This window comes from Pan troglodytes, chromosome 15 (assembly GCF_028858775.2).
Source record: "Pan troglodytes isolate AG18354 chromosome 15, NHGRI_mPanTro3-v2.0_pri, whole genome shotgun sequence".
Classification (NCBI taxonomy): Eukaryota; Metazoa; Chordata; class Mammalia; order Primates; family Hominidae; genus Pan; species Pan troglodytes.
Window position 1 is genome coordinate 70,484,731 of NC_072413.2, and position 14,955 is coordinate 70,499,685.

The window sequence follows — 14,955 nt, forward strand, 5'->3', positions numbered from 1 at the left end:
AGGAGAATTGCTTGAACCCGGCGGGCAGAGGTTGCAGTGAGCCACAATCACGCCACTGCACTCCAGCCTGGGCGGCAAAGTGAGACTCCATCTCAAGAAAAAAAAAAAAAAAAAAGACCTGGTGCCCTCTGGAGCCTTGCTGTCTAGATTTGATTCTTGACTTCATTACTTCCTAGCTGTGTATTCTTAGGCAAACTACCATGAGACCTCACTTTCCCTATCTGGAAAATGGGAATCATACTAGTACATTTTTCACAGAGCAGTTGTGAGGACTCAGTGGGTTAACAGATGTAAAATGCTTGAGACGGTGTCTAGCACACGGTAAGCACTGTGCATGGTTGTTAAATCAATAAGTGCATGTAACATTCTGCTTCTAACAAGAGAATATGCTTTACTCTGGATGTGTCAATACATTTCTGACCAGTTGTACATCACTTGGCTTGAAACAGGACCATAATTTCTCCCCTGAGGATTGAGGAAGGGGTGGGAGGTGGAGGATAGTGTGTTTTGATGAAAGATTGGGTCCATGAAGCATCCTGGGTTATAGTACTAGTGAAAAAATTAGAGTCAAAAGTTGAGTCCATAATTGATAGGAATGGTCCAGGGAGCTTAATCAATGGCATGGTAGACAGCAGCCATTTGAAGGGCATGCCGGCAACCATCACTTAACATGCCTCCTTAAAGAAACTGTTCATCATTGGTTACTGTTGGTGTACCAAAGTCTGCATTTGGAATTTGTGCAGCTTTTGTAGAATCTGCCCCTTAAATATGAGATGTTTCCCTTTGGTGAGTGACTGCAAAACAGACTTGAGTCACTGAAGAGAATATGACACGAGCTTTTCTCTGGTATTGATCTTCTTTAAACCTTCTTCCTTCACCCCAAAGCAAAGAGCCCAGCCAACAGCGAGTAAAAAGATGGGGCTTCTCTTTCGATGAGATATTGAAGGACCAGGTGGGGCGGGACCAGTTTCTACGATTCCTGGAGTCCGAATTCAGTTCAGAAAACCTCAGGTAAATCTCTCAAAGTTTGAGCTGTGTGCGGAATGTGTGTGAAGAAAATTGCATAATCGATCTCTCCATCTCTCTCTCTCAATGAAACGTTATCAGGGTTCGAATTCAAATGCCAGCTAATCTGGCTGAGGTTGAAATGGAGAAGAACAAATTAAAATATGTAACTCTGTCACCACCATAATAGCACCTACTAACACCAGCATGTTTCAGTTCAAGTCTATATGACCTTCGTGCGACTAATTGGAAATAAGTCTTCAATAATAATTAGTCAAACGGATTTGACAACATCATTCATTAAGTACAGCCATAGAACCAGGGAGCTTCAGAGTGGAGAGGCATCTCAGAGGCTGTCTCCTCAAAACTTCCCAGTCTGGGGTCCTGAATATCTGAGAAGCTAAATGGAAGAGGGAGGAGTCAGTGGGCTCATTTCAGAATTTCAAAGAGCAAAGTAAATATCACTCAGTAACTGGTGATGTAACTGTAGCAGCTACGTAACAGTAGCAGCTAATAAAAACATGCTTTTTTCTTTTAGAACGACTTCTGTCGACTCCAAATAGTGGTTACTCTGATCATCTGACGCCAGTGAGAACACCTGATTGTTCCTATTGGTCTATAACTAATACTTGATGAGGGAAATGTATTAATAATTACTATTTAATAGGAGAAAAAAATAAGATATTCAAAACCTCAGGTCCAATATGAGAGGAAGAAAAGGGGGTGAATTGAAAGGAAAAGTCTCCTTGGTTATGAAAAATTTGGGAACTTGTTTATTTAGACTTTTATGGTATTAGATGAAGAATCAGAAATCTGCAGAAAATGTGACTTATCTGAGACTTATCTAGTGATCTTAGCAAACTGGTGACTTTTTAATGGGTAAGATGGAATCTCTCTCTTTCTTTTTTCTTTGTACCAGATTTTGGTTTATATAGTAGAGTAACACCTATCTTCCAGTGCTGTTTTCTTTAAAGATGTCTTAATAATGTTTCAATATTGTATTACTTTAAAAACTCAGAGCATGTGCTGCGGGCAAAGGACTGCCCCTCCAAAGTTAATGTGCAACATCCATGCACTTATTTGAAGTTGAGACCATCGGTCCCATACGTCAATCAAGTGCTATTTATGCTACACCTGTGCTGTATCAAGCCCTGTGAGAGTCTGCTGAGAGATGCCAGTCAAGATGTGTGATCTTTGCCTGTAACGACCTTGTAGGTCCTTGAGGAAAAAACACAAGAAATGATTAAATCATTGAATGTCTATAAATGAGTGTAAACTCTAAGAACCATTTCGAAAGCATTTAAAGGAGAAGAATCAAAGCTGAAGTAGTTAAATCATAAGCTGGACTTTGAAGAATACACAGGATAATAGTAGACGAAGAAGGAGGAGAGAGAATATTCCAAGCTGGAGGACCAAATGAGGAAAGAGGTGGCCGTGGGACTCTCCCACTCCATAAGGTCCTGAGAGGACACATAGATGCCGACTAGCTGTATGGAGCGTGCTGTTCTAGGCATCCACGTGTCTGTTATAAACCAGACAAGGTTGAGTATCTTATTTTGGGTTATTATACAAGAGCCTTTCCTTGTGCTGAAGCATGATTCCAAACACATCTCAGAGCTTCATTTCAATGCCTAATGAAGTATTTGTAACAGAAGGCTTGACTTCTAATACTCTTCACTAGGGTGGTGCTCAGACTAGCCTCCCGGTATAGGAAGGAAGGCTCTCTGTGGCCAGCTTGATGGACCCGGGTGGCCTCTCTGTGTAGCCAGCTTAGTCCCAGTTTCCACTCCCTCCATGGTCCCTATGAGCCACCCCTGGGAGTCCTTCTCATCTTCCCTTCTTACCTGTTCCCCTTGTGTCTCCAAGATGGAGCGGTATAGAGGCCCCCTTTACCTAACTACCTCTAAGCCCGTAAGTAGCCTCAGGACCCTCTGCTGCCTGCACTCTTGCAGAGAGCTTGAAGAATGACCCAGAGTTTGGTCATTGTGAGGGTCCCAGGAGCATCCACTGGCTCAGCTGCCACCTTGCCTGGTCAGAGCATTCATTCTAGAAAGTCCCGAGTGTAGCCAGAACCACATATCAGTTCAGACTAGTTTCACAAATAATGCATCACACTTAAAGCCCAGAGTGCACCAAGGAGTGTGTCCCTGGCAGGTGTTCAGTGCTTCTTCCTGCCATCACCTCCTGTGCCTCTGCCAGCTCCTTTCCCCATGCCAAGAGGGCTACATTTAATCTTGGGTGAAAGCATGCATGTGAGCATGTGTTCATGTGCCAGAGCCTAAGCCACACCCCCAGAATGCAGAAATCCAGACTTCAGAGGGTCACCCCTGCTCCATGACAGGAAAGGAAATAGAATAGCAGGGAGGAAAAGGATAGCCAAGGGCCTCTAAAATCCTCTCTGGATGCCCAAATTCCATTTTTATGATATTCAGCATAACTGGATACATGGTGGGTGAGAGAGAAGCTCGGTCGTAAATCACATAACTATAGGACTCTTCAGTCACCCATCACAGGGCAGCCTTTTCCCCATTCCATTGTGTTCATCCCTTCAGCTGCAGATATCATCTTAGCACCAAACGTGGCACAGGGCTGGCGGATTTAGAGCTGACTGAGTAAATATCAGGGTGGCCAGGCATGGCTGTACAGATGCACCTCCACTGTGGCTCATGCCATGGAGGCCCCTGGGAGTTGTGCAATATGGCACAACTTGAGGATCCTGCCAACCTGTCATGTTGGCCGTGCTGGAGTCGTCCCTTCTCCGCAGGATTGGTGAGGGGCCCAGGCCACTGGCATTGGAGCATGGCAGGAAAAAGCCTGACCAGAACTCACCTGAGTAAATTACAAAGTGCTTCTCCACTTCCTCTGTCCTCCTGTGCTCCCTCTCATCTCTCCAGTGAAAGGGCTGCTTAGATCATAACATTCTTGCACAACCCACGGGGTGCCAGTTAAGTAGCCAAGTGGCTGAATTTCTATCAGAGCTTCAGAATGCGGAATGGAGGAGCCCCAGAGTGTCACCCTGGATCCTTTAAGGAACAATTTCTATGATGACGTAATAGAAGTTGACATCCCCTTTGATCAGTGTCTTCTGGGTGGGTCTGTGAGATGAGGGTGGGGGCATCATCTCTGTGGACTGGGTGGGGTATGACCAGCAGCGCATTTTGCTGAAGCTGTGAGCTCTCTGTGGCAGGGTCTACCTCTTTTTCTCCTTTTCTGACCCACCTGAGCTGGGTGCAGGCTCCCTTTGCACCGAGTGGACCCACAGACAGCTGTTTCTTGAGTGCCTTGGGAATGCTCATGGCTTCTGTCCACAAGGCAGGGGCCTCACAGCTCTGATGCAGGGAGCTCCGCTCAGTTTCTTGGCCTCATCCTTCTTCCTGCTTTGTGCATTTTCCCAGAATAATGACAGTCACTCCTTCCCATCTTTGCTCCCTCTCCCACATCTCCCCTACACAAATCTTTGTCCTCCCTGGCTTGACACCCTCTGCTGCACAGCAGAGAATGAGTTAAAAATCAAAACCCACAGCAAAGAGTGTCCCCCGTACATTTTTTATGAGCTGTAACATCTCCTGAGAGAAGGTAGTTGTTCTTCTAACCTGCAGATTGATGATCCGAGTTCCACACAGTGTCGGCTGAAGGGAGAAGCAATTAAAAGAGAACACAGTGGGGCGCCAGGTTCATCTCGAGAGCTCTTGTCTCTGGCAGTTGCCCTGAGTCCAAGGAAGACCTCAGAAGGTTCACTAGGCCCAGCAGGATCCACCACTTACCAAACCCATGATTAATAGGAACAGAGGTGACTCCCACGACACCACAACCATCTGCAGTGTTTCAGTCACTGCCCAGTGAACAGAACTCGGCTTCAGTGGTGCTGGGGGTGGTTACTAACGTAGGCACCCCAGAATTTTAGCCCCACCGGGAACTAAACCAAGTTTAAGCCCTGCTGCCTACGTCTCTGGTTGACCAGCAGAGGGCATAGAAACACTTTCTTCTCTCCCGGAGTTTGCTTTTTCTCTGGGAGCGAACCAAAAGCTGTATTTTCTAACCCATGAAAATTCTAGTTTATGAAAAGATATGTAAACTGGTGACTGAGGGCCTGCCCAGACCTCCTGGTAGGATGGAGAATGATCAAGGGCCAAATGGTTTGTCTTACCCAGCCAGCCTTGAGAAAATCCTCTTCCTTGAAAGCCTCTAGGGAGAAAGGAGGCTCCCACTGGGGCAGCCCCTGGATGGTCCTCCAGTCCTGTTCTCCACTGCTTCGCCCCAGTGGTATCTGAGCCCAGGCTGCCTCGCTCCAAAAGCTAGTTTCCCCGCCAGCATTTCTAAGTCATGAACACGGATCAAATGCCCGCACAGGGGCTGCCTCCCTACTGCAGCTATGACAATTGGCAGAGACCAGGGGCAGGTCAGGACAGGTGGTCTCCCAGATATTAGTCCTTGTGGCCTGCCAGTCACAACGGCCCTTCTGCTGCAAGCCATGGAGGCTTAGTGCAGGATGGATGGATTTGATGCAGCTGCTGGCATTTCACTCCCTGCCGCTGCCCTTGGGGAGGAGCGGTACCTGCAGGTTTTTTATAAGAGCAGAAGCTTCCAAAGCTTCAAGGGGCTTCCCATGGGCAGCAGATGTGCAGAGAGGAGCTGCTGTGGCTCTCTGCAGCGGGGAATGTGGCCTGGGCTCTGAGTTCCCAGCTCAGGCCTGTGGGGCTCGAAGATGGCCAACACTAACCAAAGCCTGTTCTGAATTTCAAATTGACACAAAGGTTCCTCAAAACCAGTGATGGTGAACACATACGGGATGTCAGGATGCTGCTGTGACAGCAGGTTTGCTGTTGCCTGAGAGAGACAAGGCAGGTCAACTCCAAGGCAGACAGAAGGCCGGGGAGAGTCCCCAGTGTGTGCAGGGAGAGAAAACTGCTGTCTAGGGAATGTTACCCCATACCCTCCCCCTCTCCCTTCTTGCCCTTTCCCCCTCCTTCCCTCCCTTTCTCTCCCCTCCCCTTCCTCTTCCTCCAGCATGCCTGTTGTTTTCACTTGTACTTAAAAAAATTCTTGGTTTTATGTGACAAAGAAAACCTTTTTATTTTTACATAAAAGTTTATTAAATTTGATTCCGCGGCCTGGTGCAATGGCTCACGCCTGTCATCCCAGCACTTTGGGAGGCCAAGGCAGGCGGATCACTTGAGGCCAGGAGTTCAAGACCAGCCTGGCCAACATGGTGAAACCCCATCTCTGCTAAAAATGCAAAAATTAGCTGAGCATGGTGACATGCCCCTGTAATTCCAGCTACTCAGGAGGCTGAGGCAGGAGAATAGCTTGAACCTGAGAGGCGGAGGTTGCAGTGAGCCGAGATGTAGCCACTGCACTCCAGTTTGGGTGACAGATCATGACCTTGTCTCGAAAAAATTGATTATGAAATTTGTATTTCCATCAGCTCCGGTCATCTCTATATCCAGCTGAGTGATGTACATTTTCATGTGGCACCCAAATCATCCTGCAAAAAGGACCCTGAGCCCTCAGGAACTGCAGGGAGCCTGCAGAGCTCCCAGGGTCCTCAGGGCCTTCCCACAGGGGCTCTGCAGCTCCTCCTCAGTGCTGACAGAGGTGACAGAAAGTGACCTCCCATGTGGCATTGATTGAGGGGGCAGGAAATCACCCAGGTGTCATCCATTTGTGTGAGAAGTTGCAGGGGCCCAGGGGGCGTGGGAAGACGCTGACCCAGAAGGTTGCTTCCAGCCAGGGATTCAGCCCAGACGGCCTCCCTATGTGAACCTGGTTCTCCTGTCTGCCTAGCATGGGGCTGAGGAAGCCTCACTGACTTCGTCTCTGGACATTTGACCCCTTCTGGTCCTTGGAAAAGCCAACACTGGCTTCTTCCTTTAGAGCCAGGTTCCCCGCATCTTTCACCTACTGGTCAGACATGGCCTTCCAGGCAGAGAAAGCCTTGTAGGTACTCTCACCAGCAGATGGCCATTTTCACTTGGCAAGCCTCCCGGCCACTTCCTTCTTTTCACAGCAGACCTGAGAGAGTGGACAGAGAGCCCTACAGAACCTAGGGCAGGCCTGGGAGATGGAGGAGACCCATGCCCCAGCTCAAGAGTCAAGGGCCCACCTGAACAATGAGGCAGGGGAACAGCTCCTTTCAAGCCCTTCCTTCCCCACCCTCTCTGGACTCTGGATAAAGGAACATGACTGCTTTCCTCTCACCCAGAAGCCAGAAGGACCTGAGCACCCAGGACTTGTGGCTGTCAGAGAGCTGTGGAAGGGCAGGGGACACCAGATGGCAGCAGCAAGAGCTGGGCGGCAGCATCTGCCCAGGCCACCTGCGGAGAGAAGGCTGGAATCCGAGGGATCACACTGGGCCAGCATTGAGCCTGTGGCCACCACACTGACCCCTCCTCAGCTCCCCCTCACAGGACCTGAAAGCATTTCTGAGTTAAGTCTGCATAGGAAGTTTTCCAGAGCCATGCCGCATATCCCTCCATCCACCCAGTGCCCATTTTACAGATGAAGAGAGAGGCACCCAGAGAGGTACACCAAGGCAAGATATGGCATAGACAGGATGAGGGCAGAGCCAGCTTCCTGATCTGATGGAAGTCATGAAGCCTTCTCTGCCTTACGCTTGGCTCTGCAGGGTCGCTGAGAGGTCCCTTTAAGGAGATCATCAGAATCCTAAATGGCAAAAAATGGCAAATCAGGGGAAGAGTTGGAGCCCAGCATTTGGGGACACACACACAAAGACACAGACACACAAACACACACACACACAGTCGTCTTGCCTTGCAGAAATTGGGTTGCATTACTCCAGTCTGCCACTGAGTGGCACCTTTGGGCCATGCACTTGGCTCCAAAGACATTTCTCTGAACAGCAACAGAAAAACATGTTTAACCCTAAAAAAAAAAAAAAAAGAAACAAGTACATCTTACTTTGGATGAAATTTGATGACAGATTGAATGCACTGTCTGCACTTTCCACCACGTCATGTTTCAGCTTCGCTTGTCCCTCCCTTTCTGTTGACTAGACTACCTGTGATTCCCACTGCTCTCGGAACCAGCACAGGACCTACTCTCTTACTCACTGATGGGGGAGCTGGCCTGTCCATGCACAGGGCAAAGGATATGACACCCAGACCTGGATCCTGCTGCAAGGCTGCCTTGGGAACCATCCTTAAGACCCGGTAGCTGTTGTCCAAGCTTTGGCTCTGGCTGCTGCTGCTCTCAGCAGAAAAGAGCTCACTGCTCCCATGCGGATGCTGAGGGATTAAACAGAGGCAAATACGGAAGTGAGCAGATTTTTCTCTCTTGCTCTCTGCAGAAGGAGAACCATTCTGCAGAGAAGTTTTCAATGTATGCCTCTTCAGCATTGCTCCAGATGCGTCCGTCTTCACTCTGAAACCCATATATTGAGCACCTACTATTTGCCAAGCACCGTGCTGAGCACTGATGTGAATTGGCTCAGTTTCTCCATCTATAATAGGAATGGCTGGTTCATTCTTACACAGATAGTCTTTATGATTCCAGGACCCTGCCTGCTTCTGAGATCTCTCCTCCATTTTGATGCCATCAATTGATCCCAACTAGATTTGACAAAGGGACTCACACTGTCTGCATGGTGGCATGTATGTAGCACTGGGGTTCTCAACCAGGAATGAGTTCATCTCCCAGGGGACATTGGGCAATGTTTGGAAACATTTTTAGTTGTCATAACTTGGGAAGGGGGGTTGCTATTGGCAACTAGTGGGTAGAGGCCAAGGTTGCTGCTAAACATCCTACATTTCACAGAATAGCCTCAACAACAAAGAATTATCCAGCCTGAAGTGGCAATAGTGCTGAGGTTGAGAAACCTTCATGTAGAAGGAGAGAAATCCCGTTCTGATAACGAGAAGCACATTGATCTTTTAATATGCAATTCTTTTCTGTTCTGCACCATAGGAACACCTTTGATGTTTTCACAATCTCCATGGTCTTTGCAGCTCATGTAGTGGCATCAGGGCAGGCTGAGAGATGCAGCAGAATGGGTTTCATGGGACATCAGCTCTGGGGCCATCTCAGGCAACATCCCGATGCTGAGCCCCCTGGAACTGACTGTGTTTCTGCTCCCACTTCAGGTTCTGGCTGGCTGTCCAAGATCTTAAGAAACAACCCCTACAGGATGTGGCCAAGAGGGTAGAAGAAATCTGGCAAGAGTTTCTGGCTCCAGGGGCTCCAAGTGCAATCAACCTGGATTCTCACAGCTATGAGATAACCAGTCAAAATGTCAAAGATGGAGGGAGATATACATTTGAAGACGCCCAGGTTTGCTTATCTACTCAAGTGGTTGTCATAAGGTGTTCATTTGTCCCCTTCATTGCCTGACCTATTAACACAAGTTCAAGGCATTGTGGGTAGTTAAAATTTCAGATTTGGTTATTTTTAAGTTCATCAGTGGAAACCATTTCAGATAGGTGCACAGCAAAATCCCAGGATCGTTTTCCTAGATGGGTTATGTATTACATAGAAACCAAAATGTGCAGTTATATGCTTTATTTGTTCCAGGAAAGCCTCAAAGTGTTTTACAAAATCTGAAGGCTTGTAATAAGTCAGTGATAGAATCTGGAAACCAGAACACAGCATTGGGGAAGTGGGTGTAGTGAGTTAGCAGGGCCATGAGTCAAACCCACATCTGTCTACCTCTGAAGCCCACACTGATAACCACCTCTCTACACTGCTTCCGCCGTGATCTCCAGCTCTGCAGTGAATATTTTTTAAGCACATCTATATTCCAGGCTCTGCGCTATGTGATAAGATACCACAAAGAACAGGCAAAACCCCTGTTCTCACGGAGGTTGAGTGGGAGACAGACAAGTAAATGGGCAACTTCAACAGTGTGAAAAGTGCCCCAAATGGGTGAACCCTAGGTTAAAGCAAGCCTGCAGGAGGGACTCCCAACCCTGTAGGACACAATTAAGATGCTCACAGATGCTAGTGATGCTGGCTAAAGAAACAGGAACCACCCTAACCAGCAGACTAAATTTTGACGGCTGGGAGGTGCCATTTCTAAAAATAAGCGTTGGGTTGGTTTCTTACTTCCTGGCCCCTAATTTCTATTTCCTGTCACCATCCCACACCCAGTGACAGGGCTTCAGATTTTGCTTATCTCCTTGACCCCACTTACTTCTCTCACCTCTGGGGCCCCCAGTAGAGAATTTGGGTAGTTTGCCCCTTGCAGACATTATTATCTGATTTAGGAAACTCAGTGTAGCTGCACCAATGCAAATAATGGCATGAGAACAGTGTCCCTTATCATCCAGAATTGCCTTGTCATTTGCTCAGAACTTCAAGATGGAAACACCTACCAACCTCAACACCATAACTATCTACTTCTCTCCCCCTGGTCACGAGCTCCATCAAATGCCTGTGCCAATCACGAAATCATGACTCCTTCATATACCCCTTGCAGCTTCAAAGCAGAATGTTTGAGTCATGAGAGCTCTTTGCTGAGATATTTTTGCTTATGTGTATGTACGTATGCTTTCAAGCACCATATTGACATGGCCAGAGAGGAGAGTGACAGGGGAGTTCCGTGGGGGTTCCCTGCATGAACGAGCTGAAGCTCAAACTCCAATATTTATGAAACACAAGAAGAGAGATACTGGTCAGACCCTTGATGCATCTAGCACAGTATTAACACTCCAAGCATGACATCAGGAGGGATTTATTTTAATTTTTTATTATGAAAACTTTTAACACTTGGAAAAGTGGAAACAGCAAAACAGCAAACATTTATAGACCCTCATCCAGCCTCAAAAATCATCAGTACACGTCTGATCTTGCTTTATCTCTAGCCCCATCTACTTTTTCACCTGCCACCAGGTTACTTTACAACAAATCCAAGATGTTGCATCATTTCATCTGTAAACTTAGATATGTATCTCTAAAAAAAAAGATCCTTTTGTTTTAACATTGCCACAATATCCTTTATCTCCCTCCCCTCCTCACATCCCCTTGCAATTTATTTGATGAAGGATTTAGATCCTTTGTCCTGTACAGAGTTCCAAGCTCTGGATTTTTCTGATTGCAGCCCTGTGATGCTATTTAGCATGTTCTTCTATCATCTCTCTTTCCTATAAATTAGTTTTTTAAGATATTTAATCAGATTTAGGTTTGATTTTTATGGACAAAACTACTTCATGGATTGTGTGGTGCTCTCCTATCAGAAGGCACATGTCTAGCCACCTCTCTTTTTGACCTTTTTGCAGATATTGATGTCTATCGCTTATATCCATTAGTTAATTAGAGGTTACAAAACAACAATGTACTAATTTTATTCTTTCTTCACTTATTAGCTGGAATACTTTCATAAAGAGAAACTTCCCTCCACCACTATGGTATTAACTAGCAGTACAATTCACATAAGAAAAGCAGGATAAATATTTGATTCTCTCCCTTCATTTGCCAGTTTTCAAAATGAGTGGTTTACTATTATCTTCCTATGGTAAACATTAGGGTCTATTTTGGTTTTACTATCTTTGTAAACTCATGAGTTTAAACATATATGCTATGTTTTAATCCATTTTGCTGATTATTTTTATTGATGCTTGGATTGGGCCATCTCTGGCCAGTTGGCTCTTTCTGACACAGCCCTAAGAGTGATCTTTGACATCATCCAAATAGCAGGGAAGCTAAGATATTCCAGTCTTTGCCCTTACCCAGAATAAGCTGTTTCTCCAAGGATCCCTGATTCCTCTTAGTGAGAAATGGTATTTAGAGACTAAAATCTAGGCACTTAGAGTGTTTCATTGTTCCTGGATTGTTTATCATTTCCAGCCCTTTTCAGTCGACAGAGCTAGGAAATGTGTTGCTGTTTATAATAAAAATACATCCTGAGTTCATACTGATACTTTTAATTCAAATTCTGACCTACAGGGGATTTTATTTAACCGCTTGTTTCTTACACCTGTGCCTCTTTTCTCTACGCTGACAATCCTGACTTTCAAGGGCACTGGATGATAGCATAATTACTCATTTGCGTTATACTACACAGAGCAGCCTCTAAACCACAATGCTAAAAATACAGCAACAGTATGATTATCGCCTGGTTCTTTAATTGTTGCATAGTATTCCGTTGTGTGGAGGCACCATAGTTTAGTCAACCAGTCCTCTCTTCTTGGACATTTATGTTGTCTCTACTTCAAGAAAGTTTTGATGGAAGAAGTGGGGAAGTCAGCCTAACGAAGGTTACATATTGACAAGTATCTCAATATCCAACCTACAGTGCTCTACCATTTTCCAAGTACTTCTAAATACATTCTATCTAATTTCCACAGCAATCTAGACTAGACATGAGGATGTCTTAAGCATCCCCATCTTCTTCATTATCTGCTAGGATTAGTCTCCCATGAATTCAAATAAAACACTCTTCCTAAGCCAATCCCTATTTTCAGCCCAATTTCCTATTGCTTCTGAAGTGTATTTCCACCATAAATATACAAAGTGTTCCTTTCTAGCAGAGTGACCTTGGACAAGTTGCTTAAATTCCCTGAGTCTTCCTTTCCTCATCTGTAGAACAGGGATACAATGGAGCCTACGCATAGGGGTGGAATGGGGACCAGGTGAAAGGAAGCATGTCAACCACTAACGATGTCTGGCCCACAATAAGACAGAGTAAATACTACCATCTTATTTTTCTAATGTCACTAATATTCTCTTTTTAAGCTGTAGTGTTTAATGTATTTGGTAAAAATTTTTAAATAATTTCACATAACCTTAGCACCCAGAGATAACCCCTATTTTGGTGTATTTTCTTCCTTGATTTATGTGTGTAGCTACGTGTAAGGTCTGCTCAGGCTGCTACCACAAAAGAGCACACACTGGGTGGCTTAAACTACAGAAATTTATCACAGTTCTCGAGACTGACAAATCCAAAATTAAGGTGTCAGCAGATTTGGTTGCTGGTGAGGGCTCTCTTCCTGGCTTGCAGGTGGCCGCCTTCTTGCTGTGTCCTTATAACTCTGGTCTCTCTTCCTCTTCTTATAAGAACACTAATCCCGTCATAAGGGCCTCTCTCATGACCTCATTTGAACCTAATTACCTCTCAAAAGACCCACCTCCAAGTACCACCACACTGAGGATCAGGGCTTCAACAATATGAAATTTAGGGAGACACAACATTCATTCCACAACAGGGCGATTTTGCAAATAGCGTGATCCTGTAACCTGCCTTTTACCTAAAACAGGGGTCAGTTAAAAAACTAAACTTTTCCTAAAAAGAGCCAGATAGTAGACATTGCAGGCTTTGTGAGTCATGTGGTCTATGTCACAACTATTCGATTCTGCATACAAAAGCAGCTACAATGCAACAACATAGCAATGTAAACAACATAAATGAGGACCTATGGCTGTGTTTATTTATGAACAGTGAAATCCAATTTCATATAATTTTTCACAAAATACAATTCTTCTTTTAGTTTTTTTCAGCCACTTAAAAACATAAAAACTGTTCTTCGCTCATGGGATGTAAAGATCTAGATCACAGGTCTGTATCTGTAGATTTGAATCACAGGCTGTAGTTTGTGACCCTGTGCTAAATAAAATCTAGCACATGGTCATGAAAATTATTGAAATGCTTCAAGAAATCCAGAAAGCTACAGGATAGAGGATTGGACATAAAGGATCTTCAGTTTTAGGGGGAGAGTAAGTTAGAGGAGACTTTGTTTTGACGCAGCCATGGCAACACAGCAATCTGAATTGTGAATGTTTCTACATGAGGATTGAGTGTTACGGAGCAGAGGTCAGCAGGTGCCAAGAGACTCACACTGCCTTACCTTCCTGGATAGCACTGGCTGCCTGCCCCAGCAAAGTAGGTGCAGTTCAGAAGTTCCCAGGTATAAAAAGGAGGTTAAAATCCTTAGCAACCCATGACCAGCCAGGAGTTGCATTCAGATGTCCTCGCTTGCTGGCCAAGATTCTGCTCAGACCACACTGTCCCTGGATTGTTAGTGCTGAGGGCTTGGTGGTCGCACTGAGACCTGGAGAAGTTCTAGTCCCTAGAGAAAGGCCAAGAGTCTGGGAGTTCCTTCTAGAATTATCCATTTAAGTTCTTTAAACTTTCTCTTCTCAGTTTGCCTCTCTGTTAAATGGGGATGTTAACACCTCAGCCCATGGGGCTCAGGGGCTCTGGGCGGCTTCCTCATCTGGTCATGATGGTTCTCATAAACCCCCTGCGGTGGTCATATGCTTTAATATTAGTGCTCAGTAGCCTGAGAGAAAGTACAGCCAGATTTATGGATTCACTGGAAGCAGGGACTGGGGGTGGGGTGCAGCCTCTCTCCAATGGGTTTTGTTTCTTATTTGACCACACGCATTGTTAGAGCCAAGTTAATTGCCTGTATTTGCTTCCTGTGGAAATATTTCACAAGACACCCTGTTATCGTGGGCCCAGCATTTGTACTTGTGTTTTGCTGATCCGTTTAGCTTTTTTGAAAATTTTGGGCCAAGACCAAATCTTCCATAAAGGTCTGTGGGCTGTGACCATAGTCCTCAGCTGTTTGCTGTGTTGTTCCAATTTCATAGATTTAGCCTTGTGAGGGGAGAAAAATATATAGGCCATGATTATTTTTTTTTAAGGACTCAGTTCTTTATGCTATGGATTGAATTCTCTGTTCCCAACCATGGGGCCTTAAAGGACCTGCATTGTCACCTGCTTGCTATGTGGTCTGAGGCAAGGGCCTTGACCTTTTGTGCCTTAGTTTCCTCATCTGGGTGATGGGGGTGATGTCTTCTTTACAGCCCGCTAAGGATTTCAGAGAAATCAGATGAGCTAATAGTCCTGAAAAATCTTTGAAAAAGTAAAAAGTGCTATATATTTGTAAGTGTGAACTCACAAAAATTAATGACTTTAGTACTCTCTGGGGTTTCGTAATTCTAAGCTGGATCCAAAAGAAATTCTCTCAAAATATCTGCCCTTAGACGGGAAAAAAT

General features: G+C 45.5%; 1 protein-coding gene across 11 annotated transcripts in view; it reads left to right on the forward strand.

Annotated features, from left to right (window-relative positions):
* Nucleotides 1-14,955, forward strand: part of RGS6 (regulator of G protein signaling 6) — a 631,284-nt gene that overhangs the window by 577,243 nt on the left and 39,086 nt on the right. For all 11 annotated transcript variants that reach the window (XM_063793003.1, XM_016926311.4, XM_016926310.4 and 8 more), the window contains 2 exons: nt 886-1,011; nt 9,105-9,291. In XM_063793003.1, the coding sequence (XP_063649073.1) occupies nt 886-1,011; nt 9,105-9,291 (313 nt within the window). The remainder of the gene's footprint in view (nt 1-885; nt 1,012-9,104; nt 9,292-14,955) is intronic.